At 45.4% G+C, this 23890-nt stretch overlaps 1 protein-coding gene across 1 annotated transcript in view; it reads right to left on the bottom strand.

Moving 5' to 3' along the window:
- prex1 (phosphatidylinositol-3,4,5-trisphosphate-dependent Rac exchange factor 1) overlaps nt 1-23890 on the bottom strand; it is a 111868-nt gene that overhangs the window by 66821 nt on the left and 21157 nt on the right. Inside the window, exons 2-10 of the mRNA XM_035740970.2 lie at nt 23510-23575; nt 23216-23338; nt 16099-16203; nt 13982-14083; nt 13353-13514; nt 8249-8382; nt 7748-7863; nt 4778-4927; nt 1607-1754 (exon numbers count right to left, since the gene is read on the bottom strand). Coding sequence (XP_035596863.1) covers nt 1607-1754; nt 4778-4927; nt 7748-7863; nt 8249-8382; nt 13353-13514; nt 13982-14083; nt 16099-16203; nt 23216-23338; nt 23510-23575 — 1106 coding nt within the window. The remainder of the gene's footprint in view (nt 1-1606; nt 1755-4777; nt 4928-7747; nt 7864-8248; nt 8383-13352; nt 13515-13981; nt 14084-16098; nt 16204-23215; nt 23339-23509; nt 23576-23890) is intronic.

Genomic DNA, 23890 nt, shown 5'->3' on the forward strand with positions numbered 1-23890 from the left:
TATTGTCATTTTATAGCACCTCGTCTTCGATATGATAGTAGTTACCTTCCGGGACAAAATCTTGACTTAACGGCCATATTTGCTTTATATTTGAGTTGTCAACAAAAGGGAATTCTTCTTGAAATAAATCGCCCGCCCGTTGAAATGCTTGCGTTGATTCGTGGGGTTGAAAACGGGTTCGAATGTGTACGTTGACCACTTATTGGTGTTATCAACCAAAAACTCCATTGATTTCCAACATTATTATTTTGACAGATGACATCGATAGATGCTGGTTGGCTCAATGTATTTTTGCCCAGTAGGGATAGTGAACTTTAACCCTTTACTAATCGAATACAGGAAACTTCACTACCTGTCAGTGTACTCTCAAATAATACTGAAAGCTGAAGATACAATGGCAACAGCCCCACCTATAATGCCCATCGACTCTTACCTCCCTGACATTTCATTGCAGGTTGCATTGCGGTTTACAGTTCTATAGAAACTCATTAAATATTTCCCTTGGATGCTGACTCTCCATAAAGTAAGCACCAGTGATCACCATCACGGTTTTACCCTCTTTTTTATATTCACCCCCCACAAAAAAAAAAAAAAAAAATTGTGCCAAATAATAAATAATTTTAATAACAGTTCGGAATCTCGCAAAACACTATGTGGAGCTGTGGGGCATAATGGAAAATGCATTACTGGAGGCAAACTAGGCCCTCATTGTTCATTCACAGCATTGAAAGACGGGGGGCTGCTTAGTCCAGCAGCTCGCTGTTGAAGGGTCTGTCTAATGACGTCCTCGCAGTTAAAGGGAAGGTCTCTTCCTTAAGGAAGCTCTATATGTGTCGGTTGAAAACAGTCGCCTCCGACAACAAGTTCGTGGCTCCCAACACAGGATGGAAAACAACTCCCAGTCATCTCACTCATCAGTTGGGGTTGGGAAACTGATTGTGTTAGTGAGTGGTGTGTAGTGTGTGGCGTGAATGATTGCACCGGGTTTGCTTAAGTAAGTGTGTGTGTGTGTGTGTGTGTGTGTGTGTGTGTGTGTGAGCACGTGTGCACATGGATGAGGAAAGGCCGGCAGACTCAGGAAGCGCCTGCTTAATGATACGGTGTGTAAGGGAATCAACTTAGGCCGTTCCATATGCAAGGGTGATTACAGTAGGTATCATTATGGCAGGCTAGGAGAGATGTAATGATAGGGCCAGGTTAGGCATTCTGCCATTCAATTCCTCCTCTACTTCTCAGTGGCCGGTAATTATATGCAACAGAAATTAGTCATGGAATGGCTAGATAGAATGGATGGAGCCCTATTCAACACAACATCCCTGTTGTGATCCACCTCCCTCAGAACTACAGAATGTAGGGATTTCAAATATTATTATCAATGTATATATAATATGATCACTATTAACAGCAGAAGTTTTGGTTCAGTGGAAGAATCCCACAGTTTTCATGTATTTGTACCTCGAAGATGTCTTAAAAGTACCCTTGTTCCCAGTTGAAAGGTCACCCCCTCAACTGAGCACCTATTGTTGTCATCCAACCACTGTAACATTTGAGATTTCAAGCTTAGCCTGCACAAAGGCAATGGACTGTTCAGTGTGGAAGAACTCACTTTCCCATGAAGCACTTGGGAACGATGCTCAGCTTCCGACGCCGGTCCTTGATCAGGTGGCGGCTCTTGGTCATCATCATGTGGTAGAGTTTCTCGCCCTTCTCGGCGATCATCACATAGGCATCCCGCTCCATCCCCAGCTTCAGACCTGCAACAGACAAACACTCAAGGGGTCAGACACCAAAGCATTTTGCATATAATGTTCATTATCGAAAGCCTGAGTTGACTATAAACTGTTATTAATATATTTCAAACCCAACAGTGAGTCTAGGGGTAACGATAAACTATGTGGCCTGAGAATGTGTATGAGTGTGTGTGCGAGAGAGAGAGATAAAGACTACAGATCATTCCTCTCACTGCCTAAGACATCATGCTGATTCACATGTCTGACACTCTGGCTGGTATGGGGGGGGGCAGCAGCTATTGTCCCACAGTGCCAGCAAAAACAAAAGAGGGCCCAACACCGAGCCCTGAGGGACTCCATTTCCTCCAGTCTGCCCTCAGACATCTATGCGTTTCAGCCCCCGGGGGGGAAGAGGCTGTCACGGGGCTGTGAGAAGACACAATGCCCCTGCCTGTAGGGTCCCGTTGGGGTTTCTGACACGGTACAGGGGTAGGAAAGGAACGGAGCATGGCGGCTCGCTTCTGCCGCCTCCTATGGAGGGAAAGCCAGAAGTTAGTCTGTCCAGGTCTAGAACAATGTACTGTGTCGCCTGCTAATGTACTGTGACGCCACAGAGTTCTTTATCTTTAGTGTAGAGCAGCAGTTATGTTTACCAAGCTGCAACACCCTTGAGTGAGAAATATGTTAAATTATGACAAATATGTACAGACAATTCAAAACTAGTCTGTTGATGTTGAGCCCTTTGAAGGTCCAGCATGCTCATAGAGCTTCTAAACCGTAACTCCAACATGGGGCTCTCTGAGCAGCTTAACTCCACTGTGGGGCTAACTGAACTTTGGAGTGTCACTGTGAGGCTCTCTGACTGGCTAAACTCCACAGTGGAGCTCAGTTAGCTGCTAAACTACACTGTTGGGCTCTCTGAACTTTGGAGCTCCATCACCAGGCTCTCTGACTAACTCAACTCCATTGTCAGCCTCTTGGTCCTGTTAAACCGTGGGACTCAGACAATTCCAACAAAATTTGCGGGGGTGCCAGAGCTGGGTGCCGCTGATGAAGGTGGGGTTGGATTACACTTGACAGCAGCTGGAGTGGATTCAAACAAAGAGTCATTGAACAGAATGGGGTCTGGTCCTGGTGCAAGGGGCCCCCGGCCCTGGCCTGCTGGTCCAGCTGTCAGAGCCTGTCCAGAGGCCCCCTCTTCCCACTCTCACTGGCACAGGCAAACAGGCTAACGTGTTAGCCCACTCATTTCCCCTCAGCCTCCACGAAAACACTGATAAGACGATCCCAGCCGCATCCAGCCGGCAGGGCAATAATAATGGATCTGTCTTGGGAGTATTTAAAAAGGGGCTACAACCAAAATGCTAACTAAAGACAGTGCCATGGCAAAACAGGGGTACATTTAAAAGAGGTGTGCTGGTGGAAACTGGGATTCAACAATGGGTTAGGTATCAATAGTGAAACGGGGATGAAAGGGATGTGGTCAAGCCTTCCAGATGTGGGCCAGGCCGGTGGTTCAGGGAGGGGTTGGCTGCACTGTGACTGATCTGGCATCTGTTAGCCTCAGGTCAATTTCCGCCTGCCGTAACCCAATACCCAACATGGCCCTTGGTACTCTGCAAAGCTCCACGTCTTCATTTTAGCCACAGGACCAGGTGACCGCTCACACAAGTCCATGTGGAAGGCTCATTTGCTACATTTGAAATATTAAAGCTACAGTTGTTGTAAACAGCTAGAACACAGGTATGGTTGAACGTTCAAAACCCCTCAGCTGTTTAAGTTGAATCCTTCCCATACACTTACAGCTTGGGTGGGAAGCAGTGGTGATTTCTGCCTCCAATGCTATCAGGTGTCACCATGCCTACAGGCACAGAAGTCAGTAAAAGCCTTTCAAGCTTTATTAGCCCTCCCCAATGCGCACGCAAACAAAAAGACAGGTGGCCAGTGCTGAACAGGTGTCCTTACTCCTCATGTGGAGACACTTTAGAAGTCATTAAACAAGAGGAGTGAGAGTGCTCGGCTTACAATGATGTTTTGAACAAATAATCCATCTTTCCCAAAATACATGTTTTCAATGTGTAGTCAAACACTACCGCAAATAGCACATTTTAACTAGAGAAAGAGGTATTTTAGTGCCATTCTTTTTTTTTTTTTTTAGAGAGGACCAAAGATAATTTTATTCCAGTGCCAGGATGTTTTGGGTGTGACTCGATTTGAACACACTATTAAATTGCACAGTTCTTGAAAACTGCTCCCAAGCTGCTAATTCATGCCAAACGTCTGCAATCACTCCACACCAAGTCGCGAAATGGCATACAAAGTGTGTTACGGAGCCTCATTTTCATGCCACGGTATAGATGGGTAGACAAAACAGAGAGAGAACAGAGTGGTGTCACAGACTGACAACAACCCGTGACCGTGTTGTAATACTCTCTAGTGAGCTGCCGTTTCTGGCAAGCTGCTACTGGCTGTTCTATTTCAGGCTCTTGCTGGATCGAAGATTCTGTTTTTAGCGCATCTTGAGATTGTTAGTGAATTAACTGTTGTATAGAGTGTGTTCTCCTCTCGGGAGTGTTGATTAGCAAACATGAGTCTCGTACTGCATGGTAAGAGGCGGCTGGCTCTTTCTTTTGAATGTTAAACTCCAGACTGTTCATCCGCATTCATTTGGTATTAAAGTTCCACAATATACCACAATCTTTATGTATTTATAAAACAAAAGCCAGAGAGAGAGAGACAAAAAGAGCAGCAAGACATACCATAATCCACATACCATAAGCATCCTAGTGAGGCATTCATTTGCATGCATATTGTATGATCTCTCACAACAGAGGGACTCCATTTGTAACCTCTTGCAAAGCTAACCATTTATTTATCTGAACCTTAATTGTGTTAGCTCACCATAGCATAGCGTTGTTGAGATACTGTATAAGTCTATGAGGTCAGAAAGTAGAGCACAATCGGAAAACATGATAGCCTTACATTCTCAAGGGAGGTGGGAGCAGGGCTCCAAAAGCGAGGACATGCCCCTTTTTTGTTAAACTCACTCTCTCTCTGCTCTCGTTCCCTCAAGATGGCGTCGAGCCACTTCTGCTTGTCCTCCGAGTTCTTGGCCATGCAGACAAACCACTTGTTCTTGGCCGTGTTGTGGATCTTCCAGCCGTTGGTCACCGTGTAGTTGTTGCTGTGGTAGTCGGCTAAAACAAGAGGTAAATAAAAAACTATTAACGGACCATGGTACACACCCGACATGTGACTCCTCTTCTAGAAATAACCTTTATTACATTTAACCTCAATGCTGTTGATGGACATTGATATGAATACTGTATTAGCTTTCCTTGGGGATAAAACATGCAGTGTTCATGAACTCGTGTTGACCTCAGAAGTAACTGAGGGTAATACAGCCCAGCCACAACACTCTCAAGCTTCACTTGTCCTTGAAATACCTCAGAGTTCAAATATCCATCAGACTGTAAGTACTGCTAATTAAAATAACAAACAATAACTGACTAGTAAAAGACATCTTTCCGCTGACTCGACAGAAAGGTCCGCCTTGCTTCCGCCCTCGCATTCCCTCTCTTTGTCTCCCTCTCCATTCCAATTTGACCAGCTCTTTGGCTCCAGGTGACTGTAATGCATAATGAATGGACTGGGAGTAATGGAAGTACATTAGTGTAAATGTTAAAAGGTCATATAAATAGATGTGAAACCACCTGGCCCCGAGTGGGGGGGTGGAAGCATTAAAAAAAAGGGCTAATGGTGTCTAGGTGTGCGTGCTTCAAACAATAGTGGACGTGGGAGGAGGGTATAATGTTGTTGCATTCATCTGAGTGTGATGAATGCATTCACGCCAAAACGCTCGTCGAATTGCTCTTCGTGTGAATGGGAAACCTACCGTCAGTGCATTTCAAGGTTGTGCTCTTCAGTGGAAGAACACAGGCCCGACAAGACACAAACTACAAATCTAATTCAAACGGATTCACTCAATATCCTTATTAATCTAAACATATTACTTTAAATCAAGGCTCTCCAACCTTGTTCCTGGAGAGCTACCCTCCTGTAGGTTCACTCCAACCCTGTTCCTGGAGAGTTAACGCCCAGTAGGTTCACACTCCAGCCCTAATCTAGCACACCTGATCTAATAATTAGCTGGTTGATAAACTGAACCAGGTTAGTTACAACTGGTGTTGGAGTGAAAACCTACAGGAGGGTAGCTCTCCAGGAACAGGGTTGGAGTTAAAAACCTACAGGAGGTTAGCTCTCCAGGAACAGGGTTGGAGTTAAAACCTACAGGAGGGTAGCTCTCCAGGAACAGGGTTGGAGTTAAAAACCTACAGGAGGGTAGCTCTCCAGGAACAGGGTTAGAGTTAAAACCTACAGGAGGGTAGCTCTCCAGGAACAGGGTTAGAGAGCCCTGCTTTAAAATTGTCAGCTGAACGGTATAAAAAGCACAGATATTTCAGGGCTTCTACAATGCTACAAATCAACACATTAATACCCTTAGACACATCCAAGTTAGACACATACAACTGGCAGTGTAAAAATGGCACATGACCTTAAGTGTAACAATTAGGTTATATTGTCTCTCTGAGAAACACAGAGAGAGAGAGAGAACATATTTTTCTTTGTGGTTACCTCTGAACGTACCAGGCGATAGGCAACAGCCCCGGGGCACAGAAAGGAGGCATGTGAGAGGAAGAAGTGCATTTCTACCCCTAAGGCCCTAAAGCAAGAGCTACATGAGAAAACAAAATCAGACCTGGGTTCGAATAGTACTTGAAATCTTTCAAATACTTTGAATGTTTGCTTGAGCCTGCCTGGAATGCAAGATATGTGGGGTTGGCAGTTTTGGGACAATTTTATTGTTTCTATGCGCCTGGTAAACTCAATCAAGCAAAACTAAAATATTTAAAACATTTCAAATACTGCTTTAACCCAGGTCTTGCAAAAACAGGCTAGTGTGCAACACATCTCTAGAGCAAAATGAGCAGAACAGTGTGGTAAGTTGGTAAGTTCCAGTTCCTGCAGCAGCAGCTATCCCAGAAGTTCAAAGGTGAGAAACACAGGTTGTGCATCCTGCCCGAACCAATGTAAGACATTATCACCGCGAGCAAGCACTCGTCAAATCCATTTAACCTCCCTATCCACCGTTAGTCATTCAAAGTGTGAGAAAACTAAGCAAGATTTTATAGTTACACCCAAACTGTAAGCTCTCATCAGATTTGTATCACCTATTCCATCAGTGAATTCATTATCTAGTTTTTGAAGCCTAAAAGTAACACTGTAGCATAGATCTGTGTAATTCGTTCATGATTTTACGTCAGCCAGACCTTTAGAGAGTTAATCCCACATAAATAGAAAGAACATTAAATGATCAACTGATGGAGGACAAATGTGATACATGACTAAACATGGATGAATGATTAGAGCAAGGGATGATTGCATGAATGAATAAATGGAGGGGTGAATAGCGAGATGATGTTCCTACAGTATGGTGGAAAAGTATTTGCCCTCCTGATTTTCTCTATTTTTGCACATTTTTAATGCTGAATGTTATCAGATCTTCAACCAAAGTGTAATATTCGATAAAGGGAACCTGAGTTTACAAAGACGACATGGGGTCACCATTATGCCTGGCGAAAACCAAAAATTGCATTCAACAGTAAGAACCTTAAAACTGTCAAGTGTGGTGGTGGTAGTGTGATGGTTTGGGGATGGTTTGGGGATGCTTTGCTGCCTCAGGACCTGGATGACAGAAAGGGGACAAATACTTTTTCACAGCACTGTACAGTATATATAATAATATAATAATATATGCCATTTAGCAGACGCTTTTATCCAAAGCGACTTACAGTCATGTGTGCATACATTCTACGTATGGGTGATCCCGGGGATTGAACCCACTACCCTGGCGTTACAAGCGCCATGCTCTACCAACTGAGCTAGAGAAGGACCACAGTAGGATGAGGGATGAGGGTGTTTCACAGTATATGAAGACTGGTGAGACTGGCACAAACCTGTTCCGTCCTCGACGTTTTCCACCTCCATCACCTCGGTGTTGATTCTTCCTCGGAACAGGTACAAGGGACCGTTGATGGACTTGGTCCTTTTGGTGGACTTCTTCCCAGAAACCCTAGGAAATTGAACAGAACATTTTTAAAATGTGTTGTTTTTTTTTGCACAGAAAAAAAATAAAATGATGCTAAAAATATGTATAACTAAATACATTTTTAAAACAACTTCACAGTCCTGAAGCACGTGCACGCACACACGCACACAACGTTAGGTGGACTTGTTTTGTTTGTATGTAAAATGAGCTTGGTACACACTACACAAAACAGGATTTGGGGATTCACTCGGTTTTTCCATGTCTGGCTTCTTTCTGCCACTGAATGAACACAAGTTGTGCTCATTCCTGCCACTTACCTCTCCACCATCTCGCTCTCCTCTCAGTCAGCCCCTCACAACCTCCCCTGCTTTCCCTCCCCCACCCCCACCATCTCCTCCCTCATTCTCACCTGGACTTCCTCTTGCAGTAGACCAAGAGGTTGTCGAACAGGAAGAAGACTCTCTCCTGGATGTTGCCGGCTGAGATCTTGAGCAGGTTACCGTGGAGCAGCAGCTCGGTGCAGATGTCAGTCAGATTGGTGCCCTGGGGACAGTCAAGAGAGGACGGCAGTTAACCGCTGGTGCCTGTTGTCATCTCTCAACTTGACGTGTGTGTGTGTGTGTGGGGGGGGGGGTTCTTTGTGTGTGTACGTGTCTATAACAATGATTCTCTTTTACTCAGCATGTGTTTACCTTCAGAGTGCACAACCCCAGTCGAACAACAAAATGCAGCTGTGAGAATTCACACATCAGATGACATTGGATTCGGTTTATAGTAAACTAATGGTTTCATTGTGCTAATAGGATGGAATGAACAACAGACGACACCCTCACTCCTACTGTTATACAACAGAACAATAGTGTATACAACAGTCCTTCCCTAAACTTTGCCAATGACCCTTAACACAAGACAAAAGTCAGCTGTGCACTGGTCTTCATCCCACAGTGGTTAGACAAGTTTCCAACTGGCCCCCGAACTGAACTGAACTGGAGGAAACTAGTCTAAAATGGGGAGGAAACAAGATTTTGTTTAAATAGTGCCAGCTCTGGGTCCCAAAGGGACATCTGGTCAGACTTAAGACAAAGCCTGTTTATTTTACCCCTGCCAGCCACATACCACTCATACGGTGAGCTGAGACGTAACATGTGAAGCATTCCAGTTATTTCCCAACGCTTCCCTGATATGTAATGTCAAGGCAGTGTTGGGACTCGCGTTATGACCGGTGGAAAGCCACTGTTATGACAGTTTAGTGGCAGGGTACTTTATGTGAAGTGTTGCTCAAATCTGGATGGTAAAACGTGAGTTGACCGTGGACTCTTTCTCCTCTGCAGCCATGGGATGAGAACCACAGATTCTTAAACCAAATGTATGTAGTCGCATGTATGAGCATGCACACAAACACTGTCCCCTCTATATATGCGATCTGACGCAAGTTCTTAATTTAAAGATTCATCTCGTTTCATAATTCATTAGGTTTTACTTTTTAGCCTAGTCGGGGGGACATGGACATCAACTCACACCGCAAGGTACGAGTGCCAATTAAAACCTTTTAACGATCCTAGGCCACGACTTTGTCAGTGAGTCACTATTTAGTCATTAGATGAAGTCATTTTTAAAGCTGTATTTGCAGGGTTTTACATTAGCTCATTGTAAACCAGAAACCTAAAGGGATTCCTTAAGGTTGACCTATGGGATTCTAGCTGTGACGTTAATTATGGATGAGGGTGTTTCAGAAATGGCACCATTACATATATAGTGCACTACTTTAGACCCGAGCCATATGGGACCTCCCCTTTGGCCTCTGATCACAAGGTAATTCACTATATAGGGAATAGGGTGCCATTTCAGACAGGAATTCAATCAAACCTACAACATTGCAATTAACCACACACATCCACATTTAGGGCTGCCTCGTAAAGTAATGATTGGTAATATAGAGTGCCTGTGCATGGATACATTCATGCCATACACGTAGCCATAACAAAACATCATTGTTCAATGGAACGCACCAATCTAAATCAACCGGAACTAAGGGTGCCCATGTGTGGGACTCTGGATCTCCTGCCCCACCACCATTTTTGGTAGAGACACCAAACACTCTTTTATGGTTGGACTTTACCAAATGTAACTGTCTCTTTGATGTCATTGAGAGCAAATCACTGTAGCTGCCCAAAACCAGACCCCCACTACCATCCATAATTGATTCCTCTGGCCACTACATCTCTGACAGACGCGCATAGCTCCCCCCCGAAAAACAGGATTATCCTCACTCTTGTAGGTCAGGTGCATTCCAGTCGGTCTAGCAGACGGTTTTACATTTCACCCGATCGATCAAATTCCATGTTTAACTGTGCAGGAAGGCGGGATGGAGGAATGGATAGAGGATGACAGAGGGAGGGGTGGTGGAAGCAGGAGGGCTGTCTGTCTATTAGAGCAAAGCTAATGCGTCTGAGCCCCGATTCTGCACTATTACCTCCCCATTAGGAGTGGAGAGAGTGGTTACACTGGAGAGTGGAGAGAGTGGTTACACTGGAGAGTGGAGAGAGTGGTTACACTGGAGAGTGGAGAGAGTGGTTACACTGGAGAGTGGAGAGAGTGGTTACACTGGAGAGTGGAGAGAGTGGTTACACTGGAGAGTGGAGAGAGTGGTTACACTGGAGAGTGGAGAGAGTGGTTACACTGGAGAGTGGAGAGAGTGGTTACACTGGAGAGTGGAGAGAGTGGTTACACTGGAGAGTGGAGAGAGTGGTTACACTGGAGAGTGGAGAGAGTGGTTACACTGGAGAGTGGAGAGAGTGGTTACACTGGAGAGTGGAGAGAGTGGTTACACTGGAGAGTGGAGAGAGTGGTTACACTGGAGAGTGGAGAGAGTGGTTACACTGGAGAGTGGAGAGAGTGGTTACACTGGAGAGTGGAGAGAGTGATTACACTGGAGAGTGGAGAGAGTGATTACACTGGAGAGTGGAGAGAGTGATTACACTGGAGAGTGGAGAGAGTGATTACACTGGAGAGTGGAGGAGTGGAGAGGTGATTACACTGGAGAGTGGAGGAGTGGAGAGGTGATTACACTGGAGAGTGGAGAGAGTGATTACACTGGAGAGTGTGATTACACTGGAGAGTGGAGAGAGTGATGTACACTGGAGAGAGTGATTACACTGGACAGTGGAGAGGTGATTACACTGGAGAGTGGAGGAGTGGAGAGGTGATTACACTGGAGAGTGGAGGAGTGGAGGGGTGATTACACTGGAGAGTGGAGGAGTCATTACACTGGAGAGTGGAGGAGTGGAGAGGTGGTTACACTGGAGAGTGGAGGAGTGGAGGGGTGATTACACTGGAGAGTGGAGAGAGTGATTACACTGGAGAGTGGAGAGAGTGATTACACTGGAGAGTGGAGAGAGTGATTACACTGGAGAGTGGAGAGAGTGATTACACTGGAGAGTGGAGAGAGTGATTACACTGGAGAGTGGAGAGAGTGATTACACTGGAGAGTGGAGAGAGTGATTACACTGGAGAGTGGAGAGAGTGATTACACTGGAGAGTGGAGAGAGTGATTACACTGGAGAGTGGAGAGAGTGATTACACTGGAGAGTGGAGAGGTGATTACACTGGAGAGTGTGATTACACTGGAGAGTGTGATTACACTGGAGAGTGGAGCAGTGGAGAGGTGATTACACTGGAGAGTGGAGGAGTGGAGCAGTGATTACACTGGAGAGGCGATTACACTGGAGAGTGGAGCAGTGGAGAGGTGATTACACTGGAGAGTGGAGGAGTGGAGCAGTGATTACACTGGAGAGGCGATTACACTGGAGAGTGGAGAGAGTGATTACACTGGAGAGTGGAGAGAGTGATTACACTGGAGAGTGGAGAGAGTGATTACAATGGAGAGTGGAGAGGTGATTACACTGGAGAGTGTGATTACACTGGAGAGTGGAGCAGTGGAGAGGTGATTACACTGGAGAGTGGAGGAGTGGAGAGGTGATTACACTGGAGAGGGGATTACACTGGAGAGTGGAGCAGTGATTACACTGGAGAGTGGAGCAGTGATTACACTGGAGAGTGGAGCAGTGATTACACTGGAGAGTGGAGAGAGTGATTACACTGGAGAGTGGAGAGAGTGATTACACTGGAGAGTGGAGAGAGTGATTACACTGGAGAGTGGAGAGAGTGATTACACTGGAGAGTGGAGAGAGTGGAGAGGTGATTACACTGGAGAGTGGAGCAGTGATTACACTGGAGAGTGGAGCAGTGATTACACTGGAGAGTGGAGCAGTGGAGAGAGTAGGAATAATGGGCTAAAGAGAGGGAAGTAGGTAGGGAGAGGGGGATTGTCTTTCATGAGGACGGACTGTGATACAGAGTGAGTAGACAGAGGCTCTATGTCCCAATACTCATTCACTCTCAGATATGTTTTGACCTCTAGGGGTCAACGCAAAGTGAATCAGAGAACCAATCCCAAAAACAGATGTCCAACTGCCCCCACATCAGTGGCTGGAATCAAATGAGAGTCATTTAACAAAAATGCCAATAACAATCCTATATCAAGACAAGTCTGATTGATCTGTGGAAGGAACAGACGACATGGTGTAATTTTTCCCCCCACATCGTTTATCCTTGTTAAACACACAACAATCTCTTGTTTTGTCACATTTTTGACAGAGAACAATCGCAGGGGTGAAACGGTGGCATATTTTGTCAGAGCGAGGCAAATCTTGGCAGGCTTTGAGTGTATGTGTGTGTGTGTGTGTGTAGGATGCCATTGTGAGGCCCTCGCTTTTTCCTCAAAGGGTCCCGCGTGAGACTAGGCCCTGCCTCATCGGGCTCTGCCGATTGGGCAGGGTGCCCTTTGGTCTTCCCATGGCTCCTGAGCGGGCAGATTGTCCTCTCCGGGGCCCAGGGGGCCCGAGGAGAGTCAGTGGACAAGGGCTCTGTTGTGGAGGGTGAGGGAGGCGTGAAAAACGCACTGGGCACTCCGCTCCGCTCCCAAGACCTGTCTGTGCCCTGTGCACACTGGTAATCTGGGGGAAGCTGGAGGAGTGTTTTACTGTCACAGAAAATGAAGTGGTACTCAGTATTTAGTGGACTCTTGAAAACTGGCCTAAGCTTGCACCAAGCTTTTTCGCCACAGCCGTGACTGAGTCAATGAGGAGGACAGTGTGTGTGTGTGTGTGTGTGTGTGTGTGTGTGTGTGTGTGTGTGTGTGTGTGTGTGTAAAACATTGACAAATCTAAACTCTGAGCTTCCCTTTTCCATCTCTTTCCTGTCATTCAAACCATTTCTATCCTCTCTCTCTCTCTTACTTCTCCTCTCTCAATCTTTCTTCTCACCTCCCACCCCTCTCCATCCTCTCATCTTTCCCTCCCTCCTCTCTCTCTCAGACCCCCCACCCTTCCGTCGCGCCTCTCATCTTTAAACGCACAAGTCTCTCCCCCTCTTTTCACCCCCCCCCCCTCAATGGTGACCTATAGGGTGCATCCTAGCCATGGTCTAGAGTAGAATAGAATAGAATTCCTCACCTCCCAGCCCTCGATGTGCGACTGCAGCTGCTCCAGGGCCTCCAGTTTCTCCATCTGCCTCTTGGTCTCGTTGATGTTGGAGCACACTGCCTTCATGGCCTGCAGGGCCTCCTCCACCGCAGGGTAGTCCGCGTGCTTCTTGGGCGTCCGCTTCAGCAGCTCCTAGAGGCGGGGGAGAGGCGAGTAGAGTGGTCACTTGGTCAGGTCATTAACGGGTTAAAGCCAAAGTCAAGACGTCTTCAGTAGAACTACAGTATATAAAACAGCCATTGATAATGCTCATTATTAGGAATCATCTCAACAGTATCCTGCAGAGTCAACGGTGGATGGAGTTGCATTTAGAAGTGGAGAGGTCAGTTAAGATTGCAGGATGATGGATGAACAGAGTACTGGGGGAATGTTAGGCTGGAGGGGGGAGCGTGGAGGTCGGACATAGGATAGTGAGGATGAAGTGGTGGGACGGAGGGTGCGGATAGAGTTTTGTGGAGAAGTTGGAAAAAAGGGAGAAATTGGACGTGGGGTGGAGAATAAAAGATTGTGCGTGGTAGGAGTGTGGAGGACAAGGTCGGAACGTGTGTTTATGTTCGTGTATGCGCTTGTGTCATTCTCCTCGGGTCCAAGGGCCTTACCTTCAGTAGAAGGGGGTACTTGCAGATCCTCTGAATGGGCGATAGCAGGTACCCCTCCAGGGGAATGTCTGTGCTCTTCTTCCCTCCCAGCAGCATACAGTGCTGGAAAACAAACAAGACACAGATGTTAACAAAACTGTCATTTATCAAACAAGGACATCTATTGCCTATGACACATCCTCCATCTTGTTTGTGATTCTTCTAGAAATGTAAGTTGGAAACTCCACTAAAATGATGATGTGAATTGGTTGAGTGCAAGAAGCTAAATCCAAAACACCACAGCATGTCTTCAGTGTTGCATTAACAGCCTCAATGGGGATCGGGTGGCAAACTGGAACTAAAGTCATGCTTTGATAAATGTACCCAAGAAATCAGTTTGGTGGTGAAAGTTTGGTTCTTCAGATGAGAGTGAGAGAGCGAGAGACCAAGCTGGTGGGTTCTCTTCTCTGTGCTTTGTTTTCCAGTAACCAGGTCTGTCAAATGCGAAGTCGCAGAGGGCAAGCATGAGCAGCATTCACCACAAGATCAAAGGCCAAACTAGATACGCCGCATGAAAATACTTTGGTGTAGAAAACAGAAAGCACATCATTGGTTGGTATAGTGCACATATTTCCACCACTTTCAACTTCATAAGGCACTCTGAGAAGAAACAGCAGTGTTGTGCTCATGCAGTTTTTTGGTTGAAGCTAACGCTTGGGGGCTGGGGGGAGGAGAGGAGCGCAAAAAAAAAACTGACTGCAAAATTGTGTGATTCCACAGATTCCAGCCGGCTTGGCAATCCTGACGCAATCCCCATCTCCACCCCTCTCTCTCTTTCTCTCTTCTCTAGTCTTCTAATCTGAACCTTGTTTCCATCAGCGTGCCTGCAGCCAAACTCCCTCCGAGAGCTTCTCTTTGACCTCCTTTCAGCATACTTTCACTTTACTCCTCTCAGCTGTACAGCTTTGTTTTGATGTCCGTGTAGAGAGAGACGGCGTACATATTCAGTGCTTGTCAATTAACATGGAAATATCAGCTCAAATACCGCAAAAACATGGAAATGGAACGGAATTCAAGAGAGGAAACAGATGCCCCGATGGCTCTTCATGCCGCACCACCCTCAAATATCATTATAATACTAATAACGATTTGCATTTATAAATCATGACTAATTAATGCAAAGCTTACATCCAAATGTGATTATTCATTAAGCCTCCAGGCTCCCTGCGATTACAGAAGGCATCGTCTCCACGCCAGAGTTCATCGACTGACTACACCACATTCCCAATTCCCTCACTCCACATCGTCCACAAAAAGCACTGTGGACTACCATGCATTTCGGGTTGAAACCAGCCTACAGCTTCAACCTGTGGAGTTCAGACTTGTAGCTTAAAGGGTCATTCCGCTAAAAGTTGAAAAATGTATGGGGAGAATCCTAACATCCACATATGTCAAATGTATCTTAGTCTCCCGTTGACATCAACGCATTTGACTTGTGAAAGTACGGATTTACCCCCCTCCCATGTGATGTTCCACTAGCAGCCTGGGATAGAATGTACAGAACACAACTAGAACAAGTTCAGGTCAGTCAATAATGAGACGGAGGAAACACATCGGTGTCAACAAGGCTCAGATCTTCCAGGCAGCCGTGCCAATGTACCGCAGCTGGACAGCTCACACCAACCATGACATCATCTTTGGAAGTGCAATCAAAGGCAGTTCCTGTGTTCATTGTTGAGGGGCAAGAAGGGTTGTCAAAACAAGGAAACAGCTGGACTTCTGGTGACAAAACGACCCTGTGGTTACGTCGTGAGTCTGCCCTTTTCTAATACCTGTTATTTTGCATAACAAACATAAACATGTAAACAGAAGAAGATGTGACATTATGAAGAGGATAGAGAGAAGGATGGTGATTGGGACAGAGGTGGAAAATGATGACACAGGGGAAGAGGATCAGGGAGAAAGTGGGAGGAAGAGGTAGACAAGAAGAGGTGGTAAAGGAAGAGGGAGAGAGCATGGTGTAAGAGGAATAGAATGGGAAGAAGAATAGATAGAGGAAGAGAAGATTGTTTTTCTTCACGAGAGAACGAGATATGTAAAAAAAAACGGTGAGTTGGTGTCAGCGGTGGGATCCTCACCAGGAGGAAGGTCCTGATTTCGGGGATCTTGTTGAGCTCCATCAGCAGCCGCAGGGCTTTCTCGTGGTTACTGCAGTACTCCCCATACACCGAGAACCGCCCCTTCTGAAAGATGGAAGAAACACAATTCAGTCAGGACCTGATCTGATCCGAATAGAAAAACTTGGCATTGAATATTCTGGAACAGAACAACTTTTAGTCAAACGCAGATATCTAGTGATAATGTCGCAACATCAGTTGAATTGAAGATGAACTCCTATACACATAATTCCAAACAATTAAGATTACAATTCTGATGAATTCTGCTTTCCTTATTTGGGTAAATATTGAACTGAGAAAGCCCTCTGAACTTCCTCTATTCACACAGACATAGTTATGTGGATATACTGTACTGTATAGGTTTAGCCACTGAAGACTTTCCTCATGATCACTTAGTTATATGATAGCTATGCTGCATAGGTTCAATGCATTATTTACCCACCACTAGGGACAACATATAGGCCTAAGGAATCTATTCCTCAGAATTTAAATGTAGGCTTCAGCCCAAAACCCGATATATAGGCCTTCAAGTCATTAGGAAGTGAAGCCAGCTTCAGTGTAGGGCCTCCTCACTCTGCTCTGGTTGGTACTGTAACCAAAACTGTGCTGCGGTCACCCGAAACAGCGGCAGGAAGTGAAATCTTAGCTCGTGCCTGCGAGGCTAGCATATCCTCACAACCTTCAGAGAAACGCTACACTCGGGCCTCTCTCTGAAAAGCTGGACGTGTGCATTTTAGGTAGCGACTTAAAAGGCAGATCAATATAGGAGGCACTGAGTCACTCCTTTGATGCTGTTAAGTTTGTTTTTGAATCTTCAAATATTGAGCATGAGGTAAGAATGCTGCGTAGCATTTCTATCAGGCATCCAACGTTAAATACACGAGGTCACTGTAAAACTGATGGGGCCAAGCACCATAAAAAGGTTCACAGGGTAACAATCTCTACCAGGTGCACCATTGGTCTCAGTGTCTCCCTCTTGCTCTCCTCTCCCCATTCTAAATGTCGACTCTCACAGCTCTTTGGAAACAGTATATCAAAGTCAACCTCAAGAGGCCATGCCGCTACAGACTAGTCTAGCCTTCCATCCTCCACCTCCTCTCATGCATGCGTCAGGTCCACATGGCAACGCAGCAAGAAGAGAGAACTAATCTGGCTTGTATGCAACATTACAGTACGTTCAGCAATCTCTCCGGTTCCCATGACGAGGGTAGATTCAAAGTGTGTCACCGTGTTTGGCGGCTGTAAACGGCGAAGCAAGAGAGGGATAGCGTAGCCCAGGGCTCCGCTGTCACACACAGACAAACACACAAAGCCGCTGGCTGGCAGGGCAACAAAGTCCGAGGCATCACCGGGAGCAACAGCTAGCCCAGTATACACAACAAAAAAAAACGAATTTAAAAAAACTCAATACGAGTAGCCTAACGAACAGCAAAATCACTAGCCTATGTCAATCTACTATACTCCATAGTAGAACAGTTGACCTATTCTATTGGTTGGTTTGTTGAGAGAGAGAAATAGCCTATTCCAAACAGACTCTGGGACAATTGTGGGAAGGTAGATCCCACATACAACTAGTAGCCCTAGGCTACAAGGCAGTAGGCTAGGCGCAAATGTTCGTTCTATAATGCAATTAGCGGGAAAACACTGATGTCAAAAAGAAGTGAGATTAAAATACATTTCCATTACGAATTTTGAAAGAGAGGAGATCTAATATGTTACTTTAAAGCAAGGCAAGACATGCCTCATAATATCTATTAAAACGTTCCGGTTTCAAACAAGTATATTTTGGATAGCCTACTGCCTCCAGCCCACTCGTGTGACCCGCTGATGAAGCCTGTTTGAGATGATGCTGTTTTACAAATGTATTTACATCGACTGCCTTTTCCATCAATGAATAGACTAAAAAGCATTATTTCGCAATGGGATTTTTTTTTCTTAATCCTGGACATTTGGCCGGTGCCAATTTAATGTATTGGCTTTTCTCAAAAGAAATTTTGGCCAAAAGCCGGCTATTACCGGAAAACGGAAACCTGGTGTGTGTGAGAGAGAGAGTGAGTGTGCGTGCATGTCTTCCCGGACACTTGCATTCAACTTTTCTGACGCAATGCTTAAAATACCAAACTTCTAAGCTCATAGCCACCTCATCATAACAATCAATATTTTTTGACTGAGTTTCCATGGAACATCACAAAAAAGTAAAGACCATGAAACGTCTTTGACCCTCTTAGACTACTACTAGGCTTAGAACAGAACTTCCTAAAGGCCCAGTGCAGTCAAAAACTAGATTTCCCGTGTGTTATAAAAATAAATATATATAACACATACATATACAATGCATTCGGAAAGTATTCAGACCCCTTGACTTTTTACACTGTGTTACATTATAGCCTTATTCTAAAATGGATTAAATCTCAATCTACACACAATACCCCATAACAACAAAACAAAAACAGGTTGACCTTTTTCCTAATTTATTAAAAATAAACTATTTAAATATGACATTTACATAAGTTTTCAGACCCTTTACTCAGAAATTGGTTGAAGCACCTTTGGCAGTGATTACAGCATAGTCTTCTTGAGTATAACGCTACTGACTAGTCTCTCAGTCCCTGCCGCTGAAAAACATCCCCATAGCATGATGATGCCACCACCATATGGATGGTGCCAGGTTTCCTCAAGACGTGACGCTTGGCATTCAGTCCAAGGAGTTCAATCTTGGTTTCATCAGACCAGAGAATCTTGTTTCTCATGGTCTGAGAGTCATTAGTTGACTTTTGACAGGCCATTTGGAGTTTGCCATGTTCATTTAACTGAGGAGTTGCTTCCATCTGGCCAATCTCCCATAAAGGCCTGATTGGTAGAGTACTGCAGAGATGATTGTCCTTCTGGAAGGTTCTCCCATCTCCACATAGGAACTCTAGAGCTCTGTCAGAGTGACCCTTCTCCTTTTACCATGATTGCTCAGTTTGGCCGGGTGGCCAGCTCTAGGAACTTTCCCGAAGGCACTGTATATATGGGCTCCCGAGTGGTGCAGCGGTCTAAGGCACAGCATCTCAGTGCAAGAGGCATCACTACAGACCCTGGTTCAATCCCAGGGGTCTGTAGTTCCTGTTCCCAAGAAGGCTAAGGTAACTGAACTAATGACTCACTTCTGTCATCATGAAGTGCTTAGAGAGAATAGTCAAGGATCATATCACCTCCACCCTACCGGTCACCCTAGACGCACTTCTATTTTCTTAACCCTCCAATAGGTCCACAGACAATGCAATCGCGATCACACTGCACACTGCCCTATCCCATCTGGACAAGAGGAATACCTATGTAAGAATGCCGTTCATTGACTACACCTCCAAACTCATCATCAAGCTGGGGGGCGTAGGTCTCGACCCTGCCCTGTGCAACTGGGTCCTGAACTTCCTGACAGGCCACCCCCCAGGTGAAGGTAGGAAACATCTCCAATCCACTGATCCTCAACACTGGGGCCCCACAAGGGTGCGTTCTCAGCCCCCTCCTGTATTCCCTGTTCACCCATGACTGCGTGGCCATGCACACCAACTCAATCATCAAATTTGCAGACGACACAACAGTGGTAGGCTTGATTACAAACAACGACGAGACAGCCTACAGGGAGGAGTAGGTGGTGAGGGCCCTCAGAGTGTGGTGTCAGGAAAATAACCTCTCACTCAATGTCAGCAAAACAAAAGAGATGATCGTGGACTTCAGGAAACAGCAGAGGGAGCACCCCCCTATCCACATCGACAGGGCAGCAGTGGAGAAGGTGGAAAGTTTTAAGTTCTTCTGTGTTCATATCACCAACAAACTGAAATGGTCCACCCACACAGACCGTGTGGTGAAGAAGGCGCAACAGAGCCTCTTCAACCTCAGGAGGCTGAAGAAATTTGGTTTGTCACCCAAAACCCTCACTAACTTTTACAGGTGCACAATTGAGAGCATCCTGTCGGGCTGTATCACAACCTGGAACGGCAACTGCACCGCCCACAACCAAAAGGCTCTCCAGAGGGAAGTGCGGTCTGCACAATGCATCACCGGGGGCAAACTACCTGCCCTCCAGGACACCTACAGCACCCGATGTCACAGGAAGGCTAAAAAGATAATCAATGACAATAACCACCCGAGCCACTGCCTATTCACCCCACTTCAATCCAGTCAGCGAGGTCAGTACAGGTGCATCAAAGATGGGAGAGAGAGATTTAAGCGGTTTTTCAATCTCAAGGTCATCAGATTGTTAAACAGCCACCACTAGCACAGAGGTGGCTGCCTACCTACAAACTTCATATCACTGGCCACTATAATAAATGGTCACTTTAATAATGTTTACATATCTTATGTGTATAACGTATACTGTATCCTTCATTATCTATTGCATCTTAGCCACTCTGTCACTGCTCATCCATATATTTTATACTTATATATTCTTATCCCATTCCTTTACTAGATTGTGTGTATTAGGTTTTGTAGTGGAATTTGTTAGATATTAGGTTTTGTTGTGGAATTGTTAGATATTACCTGTTAGATACTGCTGCTCTGTCGGATCTAGAAGCATAAGCATTTCGCTACACTCGCAATAACATCTGCTAACCATGTGTATGTGACCAATAAAATTTGATTTGGGCTGTAACACAACCGGCTGTGATCGGGAGTCCTATAGGGCGGCGCATAATTGGCCCAGCGTCGTCCGGGTTAGGGGAGGGTTTGGCCAGGGTAGGTCATCATTGTAAATAAGAATTTGTTCTTAACTGACTTGCCTAGTTAAATAAAGGTTAAATAATAAATATATATTCATTCCACACCATGAGGTTGGAATAATAATGTTAAAAGGATGATTATGCATTTAGTGTAAGAGCCTGTTTTGGTGGAATTATGTTTTGGCCTGCCTGGTGATATCACCAAGTGGTAAATGGGTTAATAGACCAATACGAAAGTGTTCCATACCTCTCAGCCAATAACAGCTAGTTTTCAGTTTCCCCCTCAGACAGTCCTAGCAAACTTCTTGCTATTTTTTGTTTCGGTTTTAAATTACACTGGTAAAAAAAAATATCACAGCAAGGTACTTAATTGTTACCCAGAAATGATTTGATATTGAGATAAATACAGCAGCATTGGACCTTTAAGGACTTTAAGGACCTTTAAGGACTAAAAGTGAACATTAATCCATCTAGAAGCTTACCTTATGGGCATTTATTTAAGTTCCTGAATGTGACCTGTACAATTCCAAAGCCGGGTCAGCCTTGAAGAAACTGGGCCTGATTTGAAGGGCTCCACTTGTGCTCAGAATAGCTCAAAGAGTGTGTTTGTGTCTTTGATAAACACTTGGTTTTCTTCCTTTTCCATCAGTGGAATTTCAGCAGGATAAGAGGGGCAATAACAAACACAGGGCAAATAGGAGTGTCAAAGCATAATGAGTCTATTTAAGAAGGGCCATAATATGATGACTGTTAGCTTGGGAGAAAGAGGCCTTGGTCAGGGGACAGCCCAGAAATAGAGCAAATATTGACATCTGTATCCTTCCGAATTAACATTCTCTAGTAGTTTTTTGGGGGTAGGTTTGTGTAATCCTCCTCCTCACGCCAACATGGTTCAAACGTCAGCCAAAGGTTCTACCCAGGGTTGGTTTAGTCTGCCGGTCGTTGAACACCCCCCAATGATTCAACAACATGCACGCCTTAAAAGTCAACATGTTGGCGGGTGATATTTGAGGCCCACTGGTTACTATAGGCTGGATTCCAATCCAATTTTCCACTCTCACTTCCTCTCCCCCTTTGATGAATGTAAGCTTTATCAGGCACTGGGAGTATGCTTTTGAATTGGAATCAAGCCATTGTGCTGGTTTATACTGTGGCCTATGAGCAACACTGAAATAAGACAGATCTTCAGAGAGAGGAGAATCTGTATGCTGTGATTGTGACTGACAGTGAATGGCCCGCTCAACAATGCTGGGTTATAGTGTGATCTAAGCAACATTGGAATAGACAGAGCTTGAGAGAGATAAGAGGAGAATCAGGATGTATTTCTCTGGCTTTGATTGACAGCAGAACAATGCTGGGGGTTAATCAGATCTCAGCAGGGGTGTCTGCTGTCACTGGGGTCAAGGGCAGGAGGCGGAGTGCACCAAACGGGGGCAATTGATTGGGCGAGAGGTGTCAGTGTTGAAGGAGAGAGAGGACACAGACAGAGAGCTCTGTAATGAATACGGAGCTACAATGCCAGTGGCCATGTGAAGATTCTCCCCCCTCCACCCACACACACAGAACTTATTCTGAGAGCTCTTGATAGGAGTATTCTACAGTATAGTAGTCCAATTAGAAAACAAAGCTTGGTTACCACCTCCTTGAGGAGGCTACTCTCAACATCCTTTCAATTAATAGAATATTGATAGTTTTAGTTTGACTACAGGAGCTTTCTGTTTGAACAAACACCCTTTACAATATGCTTTTTGTCAGGTGACAATCCTCAAGCTAATACCTCGTTCTACAAAGTCCCCTAAGTGTGTATGTGTGTGGATGCGTGTCTCTGCGTGTGTGTCCATGTGTCTGTGTGTGCGCAAGAGCAACTAGTTCCGCCATTGTCCCATTGATGACTGACACACCATCTCTTCCCCCGACACAGGCAGCTCTTTGTTGTTCCCAAGGGCCAAACGAGTTCAAAAGGGGGGAGGGGGGTGTCGGGAACTGAGGGACGGAGGGAGGAAAGCAATCTGCTGAAGGGGATGCAAGTGACAGGGGCCTTGCATGGGGTTGGCGAGGAACGGATAGAGGGGTCTTTCTGGCTGACAGGATGCAGGCTTTTTCGAGGGGAGGGGGGAGCGGGATGGGGGAATTAGCGAGGGAGGAAGAGAGGGAGTGGATTGTGTGTATATTATTATATGAAAGTTGTCGAGGGCCACTTTCACATGAGTTTTGATCTTTTATCCTAACTGCAGGTCATTGAAACAGTGGATAGGGTAGGGTGTGAGAAGTAGCGTCAGAGCGTAGCTGGGCGTTTATGCTCAAGCCGGTCTCTGTGTCCATATATATGTGCACTGCAAGCGTGTGTGTGCATGGAAGTGTGTGTCACTCACAAACTGGAGGAAGACTTGTCCGAGGGCATGCCCTGGCTGTGGCTCCGGGTGCAGGCTGGCCTCCACTGCAGACAGCACCTCTCTGTGAACGTCCAGGATTGACTCAATGTTGGAGAACAGGATCTGTGGTAGCAGAGAGAGGGTGCGTCTGAAATGTCATCCTATTTCCTAAATAGTGCACTTATTTGGACGAGGACCCATAGGGCCTCGCCACATTTTGTAAAAAATATTTTATACGTAGTAATTTTTGTCAAAGCATCATTAGGATAGTTTTTAATAGGCGGCCATATTTACCTTGACATGCTCAGGCGACAGACACTGTTGCTCTTCGGCAGTTTGTCGGATTCTGTGCAAAAAGGCCTGCATGAGGAAAAAAAAGAAAAGAGAAAGATAGTGGTTAGGTTCATACTGCATGTATCATACACTAGGTGGTATATGTACAGCAATATACGATATGGGGGATTGCAGTCGTCAGTTTACTTTAGATTTAAGGGTTAGGTTGGGGGTGAACTTCATCCGGTGAGCTTCGTAAATATTATGCTCTCACCTGTGTTTAGCTTAAGCTCTGCCTCAAATACCTTACATGCATACAGAATCCCCATGGTACGTGTAACTAATGTATACTGTAAGCCCTTGCTATAGAAGACACTTAAACCAATGTACCTGGGAAATCGT

Source organism: Oncorhynchus keta, chromosome 28, assembly GCF_023373465.1.
Source record: "Oncorhynchus keta strain PuntledgeMale-10-30-2019 chromosome 28, Oket_V2, whole genome shotgun sequence".
Lineage (NCBI taxonomy): Eukaryota > Metazoa > Chordata > Actinopteri > Salmoniformes > Salmonidae > Oncorhynchus > Oncorhynchus keta.